General features: G+C 50.1%; 7 protein-coding genes across 7 annotated transcripts; 5 read left to right on the forward strand and 2 right to left on the reverse strand.

Annotated features, from left to right (window-relative positions):
• Positions 1 to 1,348: 1,348 nt before the first annotated feature.
• Positions 1,349 to 1,647, reverse strand: A1O9_05298 (uncharacterized protein; the record flags this gene model as incomplete). Its single annotated transcript, XM_013404517.1, has 1 exon — positions 1,349 to 1,647. A coding segment is annotated over one exon (299 nt), but the record flags the coding sequence as incomplete, so codon positions are not given.
• Positions 1,648 to 5,057: 3,410 nt separating this feature from the next.
• A1O9_05299 (uncharacterized protein) lies at positions 5,058 to 6,304 on the forward strand (the record flags this gene model as incomplete). Its single annotated transcript, XM_013404518.1, has 2 exons — positions 5,058 to 5,781; positions 5,844 to 6,304. 2 exons carry the CDS (start codon positions 5,058 to 5,060, stop codon positions 6,302 to 6,304), a joined length of 1,185 nt encoding a protein of 394 aa, XP_013259972.1.
• A 1,483-nt stretch (positions 6,305 to 7,787) lies between these two features.
• A1O9_05300 (uncharacterized protein) lies at positions 7,788 to 9,038 on the forward strand (the record flags this gene model as incomplete). The annotated part of the gene is made up of 4 exons (XM_013404519.1): positions 7,788 to 7,827; positions 7,881 to 8,167; positions 8,217 to 8,332; positions 8,381 to 9,038. The coding sequence occupies 4 exons, from the start codon at positions 7,788 to 7,790 to the stop codon at positions 9,036 to 9,038; spliced, it is 1,101 nt and encodes a 366-aa protein (XP_013259973.1).
• A 224-nt stretch (positions 9,039 to 9,262) lies between these two features.
• A1O9_05301 (adenosine deaminase) lies at positions 9,263 to 10,469 on the reverse strand (the record flags this gene model as incomplete). Its single annotated transcript, XM_013404520.1, has 2 exons — positions 9,263 to 9,910; positions 9,966 to 10,469. 2 exons carry the CDS (start codon positions 10,467 to 10,469, stop codon positions 9,263 to 9,265), a joined length of 1,152 nt encoding a protein of 383 aa, XP_013259974.1.
• A 1,498-nt stretch (positions 10,470 to 11,967) lies between these two features.
• Positions 11,968 to 13,046, forward strand: A1O9_05302 (dihydrodipicolinate synthase; the record flags this gene model as incomplete). Its single annotated transcript, XM_013404521.1, has 3 exons — positions 11,968 to 12,210; positions 12,244 to 12,402; positions 12,462 to 13,046. The coding sequence occupies 3 exons, from the start codon at positions 11,968 to 11,970 to the stop codon at positions 13,044 to 13,046; spliced, it is 987 nt and encodes a 328-aa protein (XP_013259975.1).
• Positions 13,047 to 13,562: 516 nt separating this feature from the next.
• A1O9_05303 (uncharacterized protein) lies at positions 13,563 to 13,806 on the forward strand (the record flags this gene model as incomplete). The annotated part of the gene is made up of 2 exons (XM_013404522.1): positions 13,563 to 13,619; positions 13,672 to 13,806. The coding sequence occupies 2 exons, from the start codon at positions 13,563 to 13,565 to the stop codon at positions 13,804 to 13,806; spliced, it is 192 nt and encodes a 63-aa protein (XP_013259976.1).
• Positions 13,807 to 14,186: 380 nt separating this feature from the next.
• On the forward strand, positions 14,187 to 15,569 carry A1O9_05304 (uncharacterized protein; the record flags this gene model as incomplete). Its single annotated transcript, XM_013404523.1, has 1 exon — positions 14,187 to 15,569. The coding sequence occupies one exon, from the start codon at positions 14,187 to 14,189 to the stop codon at positions 15,567 to 15,569; it is 1,383 nt and encodes a 460-aa protein (XP_013259977.1).
• Positions 15,570 to 18,589: the final 3,020 nt, after the last annotated feature.

An 18,589-nucleotide genomic window follows, 5' to 3' on the forward strand; every position in this document is an offset into this window, starting at 1 on the left:
GGTCTTGAGGCCCTTGTTCAAAGTGTCTTTCCTAATGAAGACTGCAATGAAACGCAAAATCTATCATGGTCGGCTGCAGAGAGATATTTTCCAATACATGGTTATGATCAGTCGGTGGACCTTTCTCAGCTCACAGAAGATGTGAACTCGCAGAGATCGGTTAGCTAGGCGAGCACGACAGCGGTCCCTATATCCAACGGCCTAGGAGCGCCATCCCCAACGTTTCTCAGCAGTGACGCTACGATCGCTTCCTCTGTGGCCCCCCTAGACTCCTGGATCTTTCATTACTACGAGCAATCTGTGGCCGTGCATTGTTGATTCCGCAGTCCAAGGCACGGTTACTAATCCATCGGAAGAGACTTGCATTCTCGTACCTCATGGTGTCGCACATCAATTATGTCGTTCCAGCATCCTCTTTCGAACCTGCCAGGACCGTCCGTGGGCTTGAAGCACTGAGGAGTCAGACAGACTCTCGATGATGCTCGTGCGAGATGGGATCTACGGAGCAAGTTGCGGGCAGAGTTTGCCAATATAAAGGCCAGCATTGCTTTTGAACCAGGAATACAGGCTCATCCAGCGTCAGCAGCCGCAGGGCAAGGTAACGAGCCTGCGACGGGCTCCTGGCATACTCTAAATGAAGGTCAAGAGGGCCCACGGTCGGTGAGCCCGTCTCGTAGGTGCGTATGAGTGCGCTTCTCGGGACGAGGCAGAGCACATCCAAGGTACATCGATCTCACACGATGATTTAGCAACAGGAGCGGTGGGGACGGCCACTTCTATTCAGAACAACAATGTCTCTGCAGCAATGTACCAACATGAGATTTTCATGCCTTACGCAGTGCCAATATCTGGCTTTACACAGTTCAGTGATGGCAACGATATGTTCTGGGATTTCTTCAACGTCAACCTCGTTGATTCTGTGGATACAAGTGCTCAATTCTGTGTCAGTCTATAAAGTTACCCAAAATGTATTAAGGTCACTTACTGGAATGTAGATGAACGAAGCATTGCCGAACCTGTTGATAGTAGATAATGCGGCCGCTTTCTTCTCACTGGTTTGGTCGAGAGTCGCGGTAACCCAACCCAAAATGACCGCGTCGACCACATAGCAGTGCGAACAGTCACACCAAACCAAGTCATTCCGAGAACGACACTTACTGATGTCTGCAGGGTAATAAATGTAAGCGACCCGACAACGAACACCAGCCGGTAGACGTGCCAAACATGAGGGCGAAATAACTCAACGCAGCGCCAGTTCTATTGGCTCAGGCGGAGTATGAGAGGCCAAGTGCAGGTGGGAAATACTTCACTGGCCATTCTGGACACAAATCGAAATCAGTATCAGACTCTATGCGACCTGTTCGTGTAGGTGAATGACGTGCAAACCGAAAAAGGAGATGATGTACGCTGCGACGCACAGGACTATAATCCCAACGCCGATTGCAACTTTGCCGTCGGTAATAGCGCTGATAAGTTGACCTGCAATAATGCGGGCGATTGTACCGAAGCCAAGATTGACAACTATGTTGACCAAACCATAGATTTTGGCGCCACATATTCCGAAGGCGTAACGAGCCATCGCGATCTGACGAAGGCCCGTAAGGGCACAAAACGTTGCCGTAAATGTAGGTACGATAGCGCCTGTAGCTAATTCGAGAACAGTGATGAGGATCGAGTGATTGGCAGACAATCAGGAAATGGGATCCAAAAGACCCATTGATATCGTTCCAGGTGGGATTAATGGAAACCAGAAGAAAGACATCCAAAAAATCTCGTCAATAAATGATAAGAGGTCTTTACTTGACATACAATAAAGGATGCTCGGAGGTCGACGTTCATTCTCGGGAATGCAATCCGCGCCTGTGGTCTCGAATCTCGATACCCAACCTCTTGTCGAGCCATGCTTCGGCAGCTCGTAGCTTGCGCAGGAGTGGGATCCTTTCACGCATGGCCATGACCTCCAGCTCACCATGACCACGACCAGGTCTAGCGTATTCGCGTGCATGAACCGAAGCTCGTTCCTCATCGTGAATCAGGCAGAGCGTTGCTCGTAGGATCAGCCATATCCGTCTCCGCCGTGGACTGTAGTGTTCATGGGGTGTTCCAAAGTCATTTCGAGGGATGCTAACAGCTACTGAAGAAGGGTGAAATGATGAGGAGAAGCAAGAGTATGCTACTTCAGGACCAAGGCTGGTCTACAAAGGCTGTGCAGCTTCTGTGGAGGCGTGTTTTCGAATGCAGATACTTTGACGAGATCTTGAGGAAGCCCGGCTTACTGGTTCGAACTTCGACCGACAATGTTGCCTGCTTCTACTTTGACATATTTATGTACGGCTTGGTCCTCCTACAGTGTATGGAATCAAACGAAGCTCGCATCTCTTTGGCAGCACCGGCCTATGTGTATTCACTTTGACTCGGGATCACAAGCCCCTTCATACGACAGCATGCACTAGCTAACTTCATGGATGTTGTAATGATATCGCGAATTGTTTTCGATCCACGGTCCAGATAGTCTTCGTGGACCACTTGGCAGCAAAAGGCAAGTTAAATCTGCTCGGAGCTTACTTGCTCCTCACCCAGCCGTGCCGCTTTTCAACCCCAATCACCCTCGTATTATAGTCGCTCAGCTTCAAACTTTTGCGCTGAGTGCAGCGCCAACGACGATCCAAAATTAGAGGCGCACCGACCATTCCCTCTTTATGTGTGAACTGCACTGACGTGTTCAGCGTAGCACCTGGGACTTATTTTGCAGTTTGCACATTGATTCCCATGTAACTTAGAAACTCAGTTTTGAGACTCTTCTTCGAGGAAGGTGTGATCATGACTGAATTCTCGGATGTCGAGGTGCTTCTCTCACTCAACGCGGCTCATTAGTCGTATGGTGTGGCTAATCACCGATTAAAGCACCCTACTATTGTAAAACCGAAATGGTTACCCAGATGTCATCAATTCAGAGTTTTCATCCAGAGGGAAGTTTCAATATAGGGAGCTGTTCTTTCCTCTCTCTTTCACTTTTTCTTTCAGTAAAACATCGCTACAATTCTAATTTCTCCTCTTGTAGAGACTTCATTCTTAAAGAGCGCGTTTTCAGCTGCTAAGATTGTAAGTCTCTGTTATGATAAGTGGTGGCCTGTGTGCAGGTATTTCGTTTGCGATATTCTCATCCCAAAAGGTAATCTTCAGAAATCTCCTTTCAGGAATTCGCTTGTAGGGATTTCATTTTCAGGGCCAAGTCCCCAAAAGTCTACTGTATTCCGAGGGATGGTATTTTTACTTTGCCAGTTGTTCTCTTTAACAACTCAGGTACTTTAGCGAGCGCGGAAACAGTGAGGTGAATAGATCGTTGTCGCAACACAGTTCTCCAACGTATGGCGCCGCACACCTCCGGCCTGGCATAGGAAGGGTTACCACAGTATACACCCAATAATATCGCTGGGTAGCCAGGCTGAATCGTTCTCACGCAAAAATGTTCCCACATGGAGATCGTCTCTCCAACGAAATTTTCCACAGTATCAAAGTTTCCCGATGGGCAAATGTGGTTATGGAGAAAGGATAGTTGTCCCCTTCTCCGCCGAACTAGTAATGTTGATCTCCCGTTCGATGTACGGATTGATTGACAAATCTTAGCCTGGGGCTTCGTAGCGGGAGTTTGACACTCCCTTGAATCTATTCGTTGCCTTCCTCACCCGTCAGCTTTATCGTCTCCATCGTCATGTAGACCGTATCCATCTTCAGTTGCATAATACCTTCTTCTACGTCCAGCAAAAATCACGTCCGCTTGAGTGCTGTCTAAGGTCTGGAGGGACAAATTTAAAGAAATCCTTTCAAGAAGCATTCTTTTCAAGACTTCGCTCCTGCGGGTAATCGCTGTGTCCTAGTCTGTATGCCTTCAAAGGTCGGCCCACCTGGGCGCCTTTGATCACAAGAAGAGACAACCTCAGTTGGTCGGTTATGGGCCACGGGACGTAGAACCCGCCTCCCGCAGCGACAGACATCCTAGAATTCGGTCTCAGCCTGGATGTGTGGTCCCGGGCTTGAATCTGTCCTAGGCATATTGTCCCAGGACAAACAGATTCCCAGCAGATTCTACTCAGGTGAGATGGGATCTTAGAACATCTGATGTTGTAGGGAACTTGTCCTAGCCCTGGCGTATAACTTATATATTATGGCAATTTCCCTCCTAGAACTAGTTACATCCTAACTGTTCTGGCGTTTCGAGATATATCTGTAGAATGTAGAAGTAGTGACGAATTAGTATGTACTGTGTAGTGTTTTACTTGCTAGTATATGTAGGTTCCAGCTTCCCGAAACCACTAGGAGAGGTAGCCTAGGATAAACAGCCATATACACTCAAACAATAATATATAAAGATAGAACGCTCCGGATTTACGCTAATTAGCTAAGAGGACAATTACTAAACTTAGTAGTAGGGTGGAATCCCTTAGAGCAAATAGAGTACCACACAGTTCTTGCGGCAGGTTGGGTGATTGGAAGCTCTCCACATGTGTGCTGTGAGGCTTTGGCAGCTTTCAACGGTGCAGTGGAACTTACCGCTGAGTGGAGAGAATTATTTATTACTGCCGCCAATGCTTTGGAAGATGAGGGCCTCAATCTTACTGCTCAGTGGGCGGGGCATCCCTGGCGTGACGCCCAGCTGCAGCACTGCACTAGGATATTTACACTGGTCTATTGGTGACACTTTCTGCATTACAGCAAATACTCTGAAAGACTCCAATCTGCATGTCCCATTTCCAAGAAGGATCTTCTAAAAGGGACTTTGAACGTTGGGCTTCCGTACCCCGAGGCCCGTACATTGCCCACTATAGGGACCACGTAAGCAATTATCTACGGGTTACTTCACCGATCGCCCGACTTGTGTGCTCAAGGCTGAAACTATGTCTTGCTGACTCGCCTCTTCCTGTAATTAAGGGCCCTCCATCCTAGCCTGCATTCTTTTTCGCCTTTCATCTTTTCCTCAACCAGGCTGGGTAAATTTATTGCTTGCAAACGCACCTCAAATTGTGTTTCATCTAGCGTCCGACAAAAAGATCTTCGACATGCACCTCTTAAGTCTTGACTCTAACGGTAAACCTTACCTGACAGCTTTTCCCGAGCTTGAAGTACCAGCCTATGTCATTCTCTCTCATAGATGGGCAACTTCAAACGAGGAAGTTACTTTTAAAGACATAATGGAGAATTCTGGTAGTGAAAAGGCTGGATATCATAAGATCGACTTTTGTGGACAACAGGCAAAAGTAGACGGCCTGAGTTACTTCTGGATTGATAGTTGTTGTATTGACAAGTCGAGTGCTACAGAGCTCTCAAAAGCGATCAACTCTATGTTCAGATGGTATCGGAATGCCAAGAAGTGCTACGTGTATCTCACAGACGTTTCGATGACAGCAAGTGCTGAGCGCAAGTCATGGGAGCCAGCGTTCCGCAAAAGTCAATGGTTTACAAGAGGATGGACGCTGCAGGAGCTCCTGGCCCCGAGAGCTATCGAGTTCTTCTCTAGAGAAGGTAAAATACTTGGCGATAAGAAAACCTTGGGAGGACTTCTCCGCACGGTCACCGAGATTCCTTTTCATGCTCTACAGGGAGTTCCATTATCTCAATTCCCTGTCGAAGAAAAGTTCAGATGGGCAGCCAAACGCCAAACAACAGAGGTAGAAGACAAAGCCTATTCCCTCCTAGGTATTTTCGACGTTGCTATAGTCCCAATTTATGGTGAGGGAGAGAGGAATGCTATTTTCCGACTAAAGAAGGCCATTGAGGATAAGGGTAAGTTATTCTTTCCGCAACTGATTATCGCTTGGGCTAGGTTTCTCACATGCAATACTTAGAAAGCATGCCGAAAGAGCTTGATCCAGGAAAAACAAATTGCGTCCGCATGACAGTGCCAGCCGACCCGACTGGTGACTGTATTTTACATGTTACGATGGGTGGACCCACGCTGCCGGATATCATTTACAAAATGACTGGTGTTAAATTGAGGGTAGTGGAAGGCAAATGGCAAGCTCTATTTCCAAATGGCTCTAGCTTGACGCCGTTCCCTTCAGTACGTATTAATGGCATGAATGATGTGGGGATCGCAAAAATGTTCCCTATAGAGAGCTCTCATAGCATCATAGAAGGGTTGAGCACAAGCAACTTGTACGCGAAAGAAAAGGCAGGTGAGGCTCTTCTCCGTTCATGTGTGTCATTTCTTGTTCAAGCGGATTCAGAATGCGATGTCATTATGGAACTGACACTTGGTCGCGCAGTGGCTGATAGGATTGCGCTACAACTCTATGCCGACGGATGACAAGGCTGTTACACCACGTGAGGACGAGCGAGTGTGGAATAAGCATTGGGAAGATTCACAAACCCTAGTACATGCCAGAACCATAAACTTGATGATTTTTTCGTTTTGGTCGATAACCTTCCATATGATTGTGATACAGAATACGCCAAACCCTCACCCCTTGACTTGGCGCTAGAGGCTTACTGTATAAGCCAGAAGGTGAATTATCCAGGCGAAGCGGACAAGCAGCGACAGGGTAATTGGGAGACGGATGAGATACAAAGGGCCGATCCCGTTTGCCAAAAGATGAGTATGTTGGCGCCAACATTTACTTAGCGCGTACGAACTCTACAATACTCGATGCACAAAAATCTCAGATACTCAAACCTAGAAACCCTAATTGGTGGCCACGACATCGTCCAGGAAGATCACAGCGATGAAACCCGAAAAGAGCACGTGATGAAATTTTAATCACTGACAGGAAGGTGTAGATGCGTGCCTTTTATGGGGCTGTCGATTTGAAAGAGTCTTAAGCGACGAGCGTGGAAGTTGAGGAGACCTTAGGGTAGAGAAAGCGGCATGACACTGCAGCGGCAAGATTGCTGGCGGAGGCTTCAGCACCATAGACGATAAACGCCAAAGCCCCGCCAAAGGCTTTCGGCCCCACGAATAATGCGACACGGGTGATCTCTCACCCACGTCGCACGAACTGGGGGTTGAGCACAAGGCGGCATCACCCTAGACCCGAAAGAGAGGTTTGCTCAGTAGTTTTTACTTCGCTTGGCGGCGCCGGGGTGCCGACTGAAATCGTGACTCCTTCTAGACTAGAGCATTGCACCCTTATCTGCTCCGGGCGAAGTCCGGGTTAAGGTGCTGCAGCCTCGGGCCCCTCGGTGGAATAGAGACCGGCCCACGTACCCTCCACTCAAGCACAAACTACGACGGTACTGCATTACCACAGTCTCTCCTATCCCACAGTGTATTTATGACTTAACATACTGTGAGTAGACTAATTTAACAGCTCTGCACCTAACGACTGAGCGATAAGCGACTGAAATTCTGACCACTTTGGGTTATGAGTCGGGGGAGTCTATTCGGAATCGCGTGCAAGACATGCCGCCGTCGTGGCCGAAAATGCGATCGCAGACTGCCGACGTGTGTAAACTGTAGCCTACGAGGTGCAGAATGTGAGGGATACGTCGTGCGGTGGGTCAATGCTACTGTCGAGAGGGAAAACTTGGTAGACCAGACACCAGAGTTTCCTAACCATGAGAACGACGTACTTCTTACTCCGAAATTGCGCCATTCAAGCAAAGCCAAGACAACGAAGGCGAGGAAAGTGGCGAACTCTGCACATTCTCAGCGCCTGACGAAATCTGCATCGAACGCAGAGCCGCAGATCCAGGAACAGGTGACACGATCAAACCGCCCTACCGTGCAGGGTGCGACGTCTCGAGGCCTCTGCGGGCGACAACAGCAATGTTGGATAGTTCCCATGATCACAATGGCGGCGCATGATGATCTTGAGGATCTGGTCAGATACTGTATAAAGATGCCAAGATGATGTGCATGTAAAGCGCTGCTAACCATATCCCAGATGCCCTTGAGATCAGTGCTGCCTTCAACCTCGGCAACGGCCCAGTTGAAACGCCTTGCAGCCATCATATTCTACCCATGACCAGGGCTATCCCCTCTATGAGATGTGTAGTAGCGGCAACAGCGGCATGTCACCTCGCCAACCGGTTCGCAGACGACCGGTTGCATAGACGAAGCCTCCACTTACGGCTCAAAGCAACGGAACTATTGCGAGCAGAGCTTGAAAGCGGCCCAGACGGGCCAGATCTGGCTCGTCTGCTTTGCATGTTACTGCTCGCGCAGCTTGATGTATGTACTAGCCGCCACATTTCGGAACGCCTTTCTAACAGCCGCGGAGGTATGCTCAGGAGACTGCGTCGAATTCACAACACACCTCAAAGCCGCGCGTACATTTATAAGACTATATGACACTAAAGACACAGAGCGAAGTTTCATTGAACAGCGCCTAGCGTGGTAAGTATCTTCCTGTATATACTGGTCTCAACACTCACAATATAGCAGGCTTGACATTATGGAAGCGACCACAAACCCGAGAATGCCACATTTGGCCACCGAAGATATCAAGCGCATACTGAACAAGTTCAGAACGCCGTCAGGAGAAAGATTGTGGGGACTGGACGTGTTCCACTGCCCGATTGATCTCTTCGAACACCTCGCCGACGTTGTGGTACTATATGAATCCCAACCTAAATACCAAGAAACGTCTCAAAACACCGTCCGCAGAGCCACAGGTATCGGCAATGCTGTCAAGGACTGGGCTGCGTCTGCCGACTCTGAATACCGCCGTCACCTGAACGAGGTATGGAGGATCGGCATTTTACTGTACTTGGTTCGAATTTTCCGACTGCCCGATGATATTTTCGATACGGCAAGCCTGAGCGATAGCATCTTTCTTCATGCACGTTCTATTCCTTCCAAATCAAGCTGGAGGTATTCGACATCTTGGCCTTTGTTCCAGGCTGGCTTGTTGCTACTCCGCGAGGATAGCCACACCAAGACCTGGCTACGAAATGAACTGTATGAGAACTTCAGTACCCTTGGCTGTTTCCACCAGAAGCTTGCCGTAGATGCCTTAGAACAGGCATGGCAGTCAGGCAAGGATTCGTTCTTTGGTCCGCTTAACACCAACCTTGGCATGCGCAAACTAATATTATATTGAATGATCCCGTCGTCTACCGAGGCAACAGTCAGTGGCTTGCCGTCTACGGTTGCCTTTTTGTGACAGGATATTTCAGGAGAGCTCAGAGTGTGGTTGTTTTAGTAGATAGACGGCACACCGGCACCGAATACACAACTCAGTGGTTAGGTTCTCGTCTATGAAATTGGAGCTGTCTGAGACCAAATTCTAGTGAAAGGCACCGTACGGCTCTGCACTTGATACGTTCACTGTGGAGGGTGAAATCTGTTGTAAACCACGTCAATCTCTTGCAGGATTTTCTCCTTAACGGCAGGCTTTGCAAAGGATGAGTTAACAGCGTTCCTTGCCAAGGTAGCAACGTCGTTGTCGTCGAAATCGCACAGATGCTTCACCAGTAGTATGTTTTCCAAGATCCAGCAGTCTTCCATGTATGCTGGATCGTCGCTATTAATGCTTATTTTGATTCCTGCATCATACAGGGTACGGATCTTCGGGCCAAGCTCAGCAAACGTCGTATGTCGTAGGTATGACCAAGGGCAGATAGTCATGCCTAAATCACGCTTCAAGATCAGGTCGATCAAGTCCTGGTTTTCCGCAGCGTTAAGACCGTGGTCAATACGGTCAAGTCCATTACCTGCAACAGCAGATGCGGCCTGTTTGATGTGTTCGTGTGCATTCTTTGAATCAACATCGCAATGCATTGTAAGCTTGAAGCCATGACGTCTGGCCAGGGAAAAGACTTCGTCAAAAAGTTTCGGTGGTCGATCCTCCTCATTTGAATCCAGACCGATGCCTACGATGATATCGCGGTAGGGCAGTGCTGCCTTGTAGTGTTCCATTGCCGATTCTGGAGAGAGATCTCTGAGGAAGCACATGATGTATGCTGATGACACCTATCTCTAGTGGTCAGTTGTCAGAACACTGTTTGGTGGATGGGAAGACACATACGTTTAGGTCTGTCTCGGCCTTTCTCTGAGCTTCCCGGAAACCATCCATCATTACTTGCCAAGAAGTTCCGCGACTTGTGTGGCCTTGAGGATCAAAGAAGAGCTCACAGTAACGAACATTCATCTTGGCAGCATGTTCCAGATAGTGCATGGCCAAATCAAAGAAATCTTCCTTCATTTTGACAGCCTCAAAGCCTTCGTAATAGGCCTCAAAGAATTGAAATCGCTCTTCGTCATTGTTGACACGACTAGGATCTGGCCGGAGCAGGTCCATTGCAGCCTGCGTGTCCTCCAGACTAGTAAGCTCTGGACCATGGCTGGCAATCCTGAGCGTGGTTCCATTTCTTCGAGTCAACTTCCATCGTAGCTCGGCCGTCAATGTCCCTTCAAGATGAAGATGAAGCTCAACCTTAGGGATACCAAGGACGAATCGGTCTTTTTTTGCCAGTAATTCGTCTCTGAGCTTTTCTCGCTGCCGAACTGGAAGGGCTTCTTCCATGCCCATGGTTGGTAATCTGACGTTCGAGACTCTTTAACTCTAGAGCTGCTGTAGCAAGACTAGCTGATCTGAGGGGGAGGGCGATAGACATATATAGCCTGAGGGGATTAGCCTTTCTAACATGCTAATAGAGCGCAATGTAATAGCGTATACGCCCGTAGCTATGGGTCTGAGCTAAATGCATGAGCATCAGGCATAAACCTTACGCTGGTTGCATTGCCATTCCCCGTGGCAAGAGATTACAGCACAATTCTGAAGTTTCCTCCTTCATACGCAGTTCATCGATCTGGAGCAAGTCCCAAACAGGTCAAGATTTCAGTCTTGCCGATGTTGAGTGGAACTCGAAAGATGATTCACATCTTGCCTCTCCTCGAGAGGAGCAAGGATCCTTTACGTCAGACTTTGTTAGCCAGGAGAGCGCTACGCTCGACTAGGAAGGAATGTGCGTTCGGCTATATTATTTAAGATTTGCGTTCGGCGTGTTCCTCGTAGCTTCCTACCAGCCACATTCATGCTCATGCCTCAGACACTGGGGTCCTGTTCTATCTGGCGTCTGCACCTAACGAGGATAAACGATGGCGCTGCAGCCTTGCAGGAGCGAATGGTTTCATTGCTTGTAAGCCGTAAGCCATGAGTAGCGATTAGCACTCGCTCAATATCGCCCTCGCTACCTGATATCCCGAGGCGTCAAAACATTGACCGTATATCAACAATGGAGACATTCTAGGTATTGTGTTCTGAAGGGCGGCTCCGACCGCTACTATCGCTGTCCTGCTTGCTCAAAAATTGATGGAGAGTTGCACAAACAACGCCGGGGTTATCTAGAGCAATGGCGCCCTCAGTCACGGCATCAGTCCCGGCATCAAAATGGTGGACACTGTGTTCCGGAGGAGTCGATTGACTTGCCTGTGTTTGATATCTCCAAGTAGACAATAGAGCTGGGACTAACGATTGTAAAGGCAGCAGCTGGATGGGGCTTCTGATGGATTGCAGAATCTCTACTACTAGGACATTGGGTCGACAGGGCAGCGGACGACCTCAACGAAGAAGTTGTTGATATTGTGTTCGAAATATCGCGTTCATTCTTTGAGGAGACTCCTGCGACCGAGAGGGAAGATTGCAAAAATAAATAATAGCTGAGGCTTCGTTGGGATGAACGTTGGGCACCTCGATCCCCACACGGCATCAACGAGGCAACGTTAGACAAGCCTTCAACTTGGAACCGGATCCTACGACTGGTCAATGGCGTCAACCAATTCCTACCAATTTTCCAGAGAAGCAGCTCTTCGTGGTTTTTACGGTAGATGTCGCAGTATGGCTTCTCGTATTCTTCGGCTTATTGCACTGGGCCTTTTGGTTGAGGGTGCGAATTGACTGGTCAGAGCTCAGGAGAAGGCGGCACCAACCCACCAATTGCTCTTGGTTGAGACATCATCAACACTTCAGCCTTGAAAGCTCAATCAGATCCATTGACCCTATCACTGAGAATCACTCCTCTCTGTCAATGCTTTTGCAAGATCCTCCAACACTGAACATTCTAAAACATCAAAATGCTCGACCTCACGGGCCTCACTCCCGCACCCGTCACACTGTTCTTGCCAACGGCGAAGCCGACTACGAGGCAATTTACCGTCTCGGATCATGGCTTGGCAGCATCGACGGCGTCCAAGGTCTTGTTGTCCTAGGCCATGCTGGTGAAGGTACTTTCCTCACCCAAGAGGAACAATGCGCCATGATCGGAGCTTTTGTCAACTCAGTTGACATAAGATCCTCATCGTAGCGGGGTTCACTGGAGAAGGAACCCGAAGTTGTCTCCGCGGAAGCCAAACGTGCAGTAGAAACCGGGGCACAAGCAGGCTTTCTATATCCATCCCATGGCTGGGTGCGCTTTGGCTACCAACCGGGAGCTCCACAAGACCGCTATCGACGTGTTTATGAGGTCTGTAAAACGGCTCTTATTCTCTTTCAATATCCCTCCAACACCAAGACAACAAACAGCTTACAGACCATGCTCGAAATTTCCGCTTTGCCTGGTGTCTTCGCCAGGAAGAATGGGTACGCAACACGCGCCGATGGGACACAGGGATCACTGTCATCCATGATGAGCGTCCTGAGTTCCAAATTCTGACCTGTCACAAGGAATACTCGCTACACACGGCCTTTGACGATGATGGCATGCTAGTTCGTTATCGAGATATCGCACCAGAGCTACTTCTGGAATTGATCGATGCTGGCAAGGCCAAAGACTATGTGCGGGCTCGTGCAGCACATGATCGCCTTCTACCAGTCACAAAACCTGTTTATCATCGTGGCTCTCATATGGAAGGCACTGTAGCATTGAAGCATGTACTGGCCGCTCGGGGGATTCTCAATGATGCCACTGTTCGGTCACCACTGTTCCCCTTACCGGAAGGTGCGGAGGCAGAAATTCACGCCGCTGTCACTGCCGCTGCACTCCCGATGGTGGTTGCCGCTGGAAAACCCTTTGGACGGGCAGCAGGGTTGCCGAAGGGAATGCAAGCGAATGGAACTCCCAGTCAATTGCATAACGGGCATACCAGTTGGATCACCGCCACCGCATAGATTGGATATGCACAGCTTCTGGTGCAAATGCGGGGTGGATTGTTATGACTATTATACAAGTTCATAGACGAGAATAAGTAACATAGCTTTTGTTCCAGTTTGTTTTTGACGTTCTGTTCATGACGATAACGGACAGAGTTCATTCCAGGGACACTAAGAGACACGTCAGGGCTGCCTAGAGAAAGGTTTGATTATGGGCACATCGAGGCAAAGGGACTGACGTGTTTTGGACGTTGAAGCTATGTGGCAGTCGTGGTAGGCAAGCGGCTGATATTTTGAATGTAAATCGAAGAATAATGCGGTAGAAGAAGGAAGTGACATTATTTCGTGTCCATGATTTAACTCCATCTCCCCTCCATGGTTTACCTCTCGAGAGGCCTCCGTGACACAAGGCTGGCACTCAGCCTGATCATGTGACTATCAGTGACGTCGACAGAATCTTGGCCAATTAGAAGCCGAAGCTCTCAACTGCGGATTTATGGTTTCGATCCCAAACATACTTTGATTGCGGCATCAATGGCAGGCGGCGTGCCACAAAAGACGTTGGGCTGGCTCTATGATGTCTTGAAGCGTGTAGGTGAACTACTGGGCCATACATCGTGTAATCATACTGACTGCCTTACAGGAATATCACGATCCTAACCGAACGTATTCCGATCTTGCACATGTCCTCAGTCGATACCCTGGCTTCGGGCCTCGAACAGATGTCTACAGTGCGTTGATGCGATGGAAAGAAGATATGACCTACATGCTGAATTAGAATGCAGCGTTCGAGAATGGGGCTTCTGCGCTGTTGGTGCATTTCAAAGGCACCATTCCTGTGAATTTTCGGGGCAACACATATCAGTTTCCTGTCTCGTTATGGGTGCCGCATACATACCCTTACGATGCACCGATGGCATATGTAACCCCCACGGATGACATGGTCATCCGTCCAGGGCAATACGTTAGTTTGGACGGGAAGATATATCACCCATATCTAGCGCAGTGGCGAGATGCGTGGGATGTAAGTCAAGAATAAGTCAGGAGATGCCTGATCGCCGAATGCAATAATGGATGGTATTGACCATACTACAGCGATCCCATATGATTGATTTTCTGTCAATCCTTTCCGACGTATTTGCCAAAGAACCGCCTGTTATGTCAAGGACACAGCAGCCACAAAGACAATCAGAGCCAATCCCTCCGCCTGTTCCACCCTTACCCCGGGAAATCCAACCTCATCCAGCACCCAGTCCGGCTTTCCCAAGTTCACAATCACCAAGAGCTTCGCCAGGCCCACCGCCTCCACCGCCTAAAGATTTTGCCCAAAGTGGTCCAGCACCCGGGCCAACAGCACAGAGACCAGGCCGATATGATGCTCCTCCACCACTGCCATCCGAAGGACAACCAGGAAGGCCAGGCATTCCACGGGCTCAACCTCCCTATGCAAATGGAAGCACTCAACGACCGCCGAGCGGTATGAACTATATGCCACAAAGGACTAGCAGTCTCCGACAATCAACCCCGGCACAGGAACCACACTCGGCACCAGGCTATGAGCCATTGCAGCAGCAGCAATATCACCCACAGCCATCTAGGTCAGGTGATTCACAGCAACATCAACATCCTCCAACTCAACAGCCCCTGCCCGCAGGCCAAGACCCAAGAATTCCAGCACGGCCTCATGCCAATAACCCGCCATGGCAGGGACCATCTCCAGGCTCCCACGTATACAGTGAACGGCCTCCACCTCATCAATATTCTCAGAGCAAACCACTACCAGTATCACAGCATCAATACCAACAACACCAGGGCCCTCACTATGCGCAGCCACAACAAACCCCCTATCAACAACAACCACCTCAACCTCTACCTCAGCATCAGCCCAAACCAGCGAAAGCAGCACCGCCACCCAACCTGCTAGACTCACCCTTCGACATCCCCCTCCCAGCACCCAGCAACTCCACAGTCATTTCCAAAAACCCCAACATCCCCGTCCCGCCAATCCCCGTGAATCCCGAAAAGGAAGCCCTACTGGCGCACCTCTCTTACCAAGTAACACAATCCCTCCACCAACAAATCTCGCAATCCACCTCCGCGCTTCCCGCGCTCTCCTCACAACATGACGCCCTGCAACATACCCTCCAAACGCTCGCAGCGGAGCTCACAAACCTCCAAGCGACCCATTCCACACTCTCCTCCAACCTGAATCTACTGTCCAGCTCACTGGCGAAATCCGACAAAGTCATCAGCTCGGCACACGCACGGTCGTCGGCAAACGACATCCCCGCAGTAGATGAGATGCTGGTCCCGCCGACGGTGGTGTCGCGCCAGCTGTACGACGCGGCCTGCGAGGAACGCGGCATCGAGGCCGCTCTCCTCGCCCTGCAGGAGGGCTTTGTGAGGGGCCGCATCCCTGCGGATGTGTGGTCCCGTCGCACGAGGGAGCTCGCGCGTGAGGGATTCAAGCGCCGCTGGATCGAGCGCAAGGTCGCGAAGGGCATGGCGCTAGATATGGGCATGTTGGGTAATGGAGTGTAGGTAGCCTGGATGTAGATGGCAGTAGAAGCAGAAGAAATGGGACGACGAAGAAGATGAAGCACGCTTTCCATAGTACAATTCTGATGTATTGGCTGGTCTGGCTCTCCCAAGTGTTCTATTCAAGTGACGTCCCCACGTCGATAGAGGGGAAACAGGCCCTGGCTATCCTGACGTGCCCACGTTGTCATCCAACACAACTCTATGAGATTAAATCCCAATGATGTTTTTGCTCCTTTTGGCTCCTTTTCATATATCACTTTTTTTACTTCTTCCACACCCTTCAAGGTTTTCCAAAACAGACATTTGAAAAACAAGCACAACCTTGACCTGTCTTGTAGTTCAAGCAAGCCCATCTCCGATACTCAGAGCTCGGTTCTCATCAGCTCGCTATTCAATATTCACTCTCCGCTCTCCACTTTTCAACGTGGACTCTTTCCCTCTTCTGAGTCGGCCTTCTTGCGTGGAGCAGCCCACGGGCTATCCATCGATTCAACGTCGAGCGGCAGCAGCGCGGCCCTCGGCGATCTTGGCGTAGTCCTTGGTCATCATGAGGATGCCGGTGGGGCGGGGGATCGGGTAGTCGAAGCCGGTGGCGCGGTTGATTTTCGAGGGCGGCGGGATTGGGTCGCGGACGTCGCGGTGCAGCCAGCGGGATTGCGACTGTGCGTAGATCGAGACCAGGGTCGCGGGGACGGGGCGTGGTGTATTGAGGGTTGGGCGTGTTTGACGCGCTGGTGGTGCGGGCTGACGGCGAGGTGCTGGTTGACGAGCTGGTTGAGCTGGTGCTCGTTGAGGGCCTGGTGCTGGTTGACCTGCTGGCACGAGTGGAGGCGGGGCTCGGGTGTTCATGGTGGAATTGATGATGTCTGGATTGGTAGCATTATATTGCTGTTGTTGATATTGCTGCTGGGGCTGCGCTTGAGGCTGGTGTTGCTGCTGAACGGCTGGAGCTGGACAGGGTCTCATGTTTATGAGGCCCATCTTGTGGGCGTACGGGCTGTGCTTGGTTGGTTGTGCCTGAACAGGGAATGGATCGGTGTATGAGATTCCCAGGCCATTGAGGTTTTGATGGCCTTGGAACTGAGTTGGACAATCAGGCTTCTGATTCGTGCAAGCAGATTGCTGCATTTGGGGTTGTGGTGCGGACTGATGTCTCTGATGGCGTTGCTGATGATGGTGCGCAGCGACCTGATCGGAGGGTCCCGCATGGCCATTTTTGGACTGCTTCTCAACACCGAGGGGCCATGCCTGTGGACGATCGTATGAGCGCTGATGCACATGCTTGTAGCTTGGTTCATCCATGCTGTCACAGAGGAAGGGGAGAGTTTCAGACATGTCCTTGTTGGAATTCTTGCGGGCATGTTTTTGGCCTGGTCCTTGTATGTTGGACTCGGACCTCTTTCTCTTGCCACCTTGGGTATTTGGAGACGGAGACTTTGGGATGGAACAAGGAACAGAAAACTTTCCAAAGGGTTGAAATCCTGGGATAGCTGGCCCAGGCCCAGCTGAGTTGCCGCCCGTCACGTCGAAAATAGCGTCTGCAAGTGTTATGCTTGCTTCACCAAACCAGCCCCCACCAAAAATATTCCGTGGTGTTGTCTGGGAGCCAGGACTGAAAGTGCTCTCAGACCTGTGGTGGGAGGGAGGGCAGAAAGGAAAATTCAATGTAGAATTTTCAAGATTGTGAGTGCGAGAGGTGACGACACTTGGAGGAGCAGTCTGAAGATCGAGGGCTTTTGACAATCTGTTGGTCGCCTCTTGAGTTTCGTCAGTGTTGATGAATGAAGATTGTAGGTGATTCGGGCTCTCAGGCTCTCGGTAATTGATAGGCCAATTCGGGCGCAAACAAGTCATACAATGTTCAAGCGTTTGAGAATCACCTAGGTAGTGCATAGCAGTCGCTGGGGTACTGCAGGCCGGGCGTGTATGTGTATGAGTGGTAAAAGCATTAGGATCGCCGCTGAGGTTGGGATGGAAGTCCTCAGATCGGATGAGAATTGGATCACCAAACAGCGCCTCAAGCTCAGCATCGCTGATCACAGCATTGGTGCGTGAAGATGAGACAACAGCAGTAGTCTCGAAGCTGTGATCGACAGAAAGGGCCTGGGTGGTGGCAAAGGTTTTGGAATTTCCGTTGAAACTGGTTTGGATATCCCCAGCGTGGACGCCGTCGAGGCTGTCTTTAGAGCCCACAACAGCTTCGAAGCTGCTGCCGACATTAAGGGACTGAGTGGCCGTGAAATCATTGGTATTTCCATTGAGACCGGTCTGGGCAGCATCAGGCTGAACACCATTGAAGTCGTTAAACAGCATATCAAGCTCATCAACGCCCATCACAGGATCTTTGGACGAAGCTGGCACATCAGGAAATGTTGCTGCAAAGCCAAAGTCTTTGGGATCAAACTGCAGAGCTGAGTTCTCAAGAGCCAGCCTTGGGGCCGGGGCTGCGATCTGGGAATTGTGTGGCACAGGCCGAATTGTCCTAGCAACAGCTGGAACTGGACCTGAAGACGAGCCCATGATGGTGCTGGCTGTTGCTAGACAAATGTCATTCATGTTGGTAGTCGTGGCACTCAGCTGTTGGGAATTGACTGGTCTTGTAACTGCCGAAACCTCTGCTGCCTGGCCGTTTGAAGACCTTGTAAGTGCAGTATTCACAACTGAGAAGTCCAAAGCGGGGAGGATTGTTGCGGAAGCCTGCGCTGAGGCGTGGTTCTGAGTGGCGGTGGTGACAACTGCAGAGAGGTGTTCAGGATAGGGAATAGTAGCAGCTGGAATCGCCACGCTGCTGTTGGTGATGACTGGAAAGGCGGCTTTTGGGCCTAGGGTGGTAGCAGCTAGAGAAATCGTGGTGACTGGAACGGAGGCTTCAGAACCTGGGAGGCTGGCAGCTGAATTGCTGTTAGTGATAGTCAAGAGTACATCTCAGGGTTTTTGGACAGACGTACTGGTACTAGGAGAGGCTGTAGTAGCCATTTTGCTCTCAGTGCTAACTGCAACAATCACCTCAGAGCTTGGGA

This window comes from Exophiala aquamarina, assembly GCF_000709125.1.
Source record: "Exophiala aquamarina CBS 119918 chromosome Unknown aczIA-supercont1.4, whole genome shotgun sequence".
NCBI lineage: Eukaryota > Fungi > Ascomycota > Eurotiomycetes > Chaetothyriales > Herpotrichiellaceae > Exophiala > Exophiala aquamarina.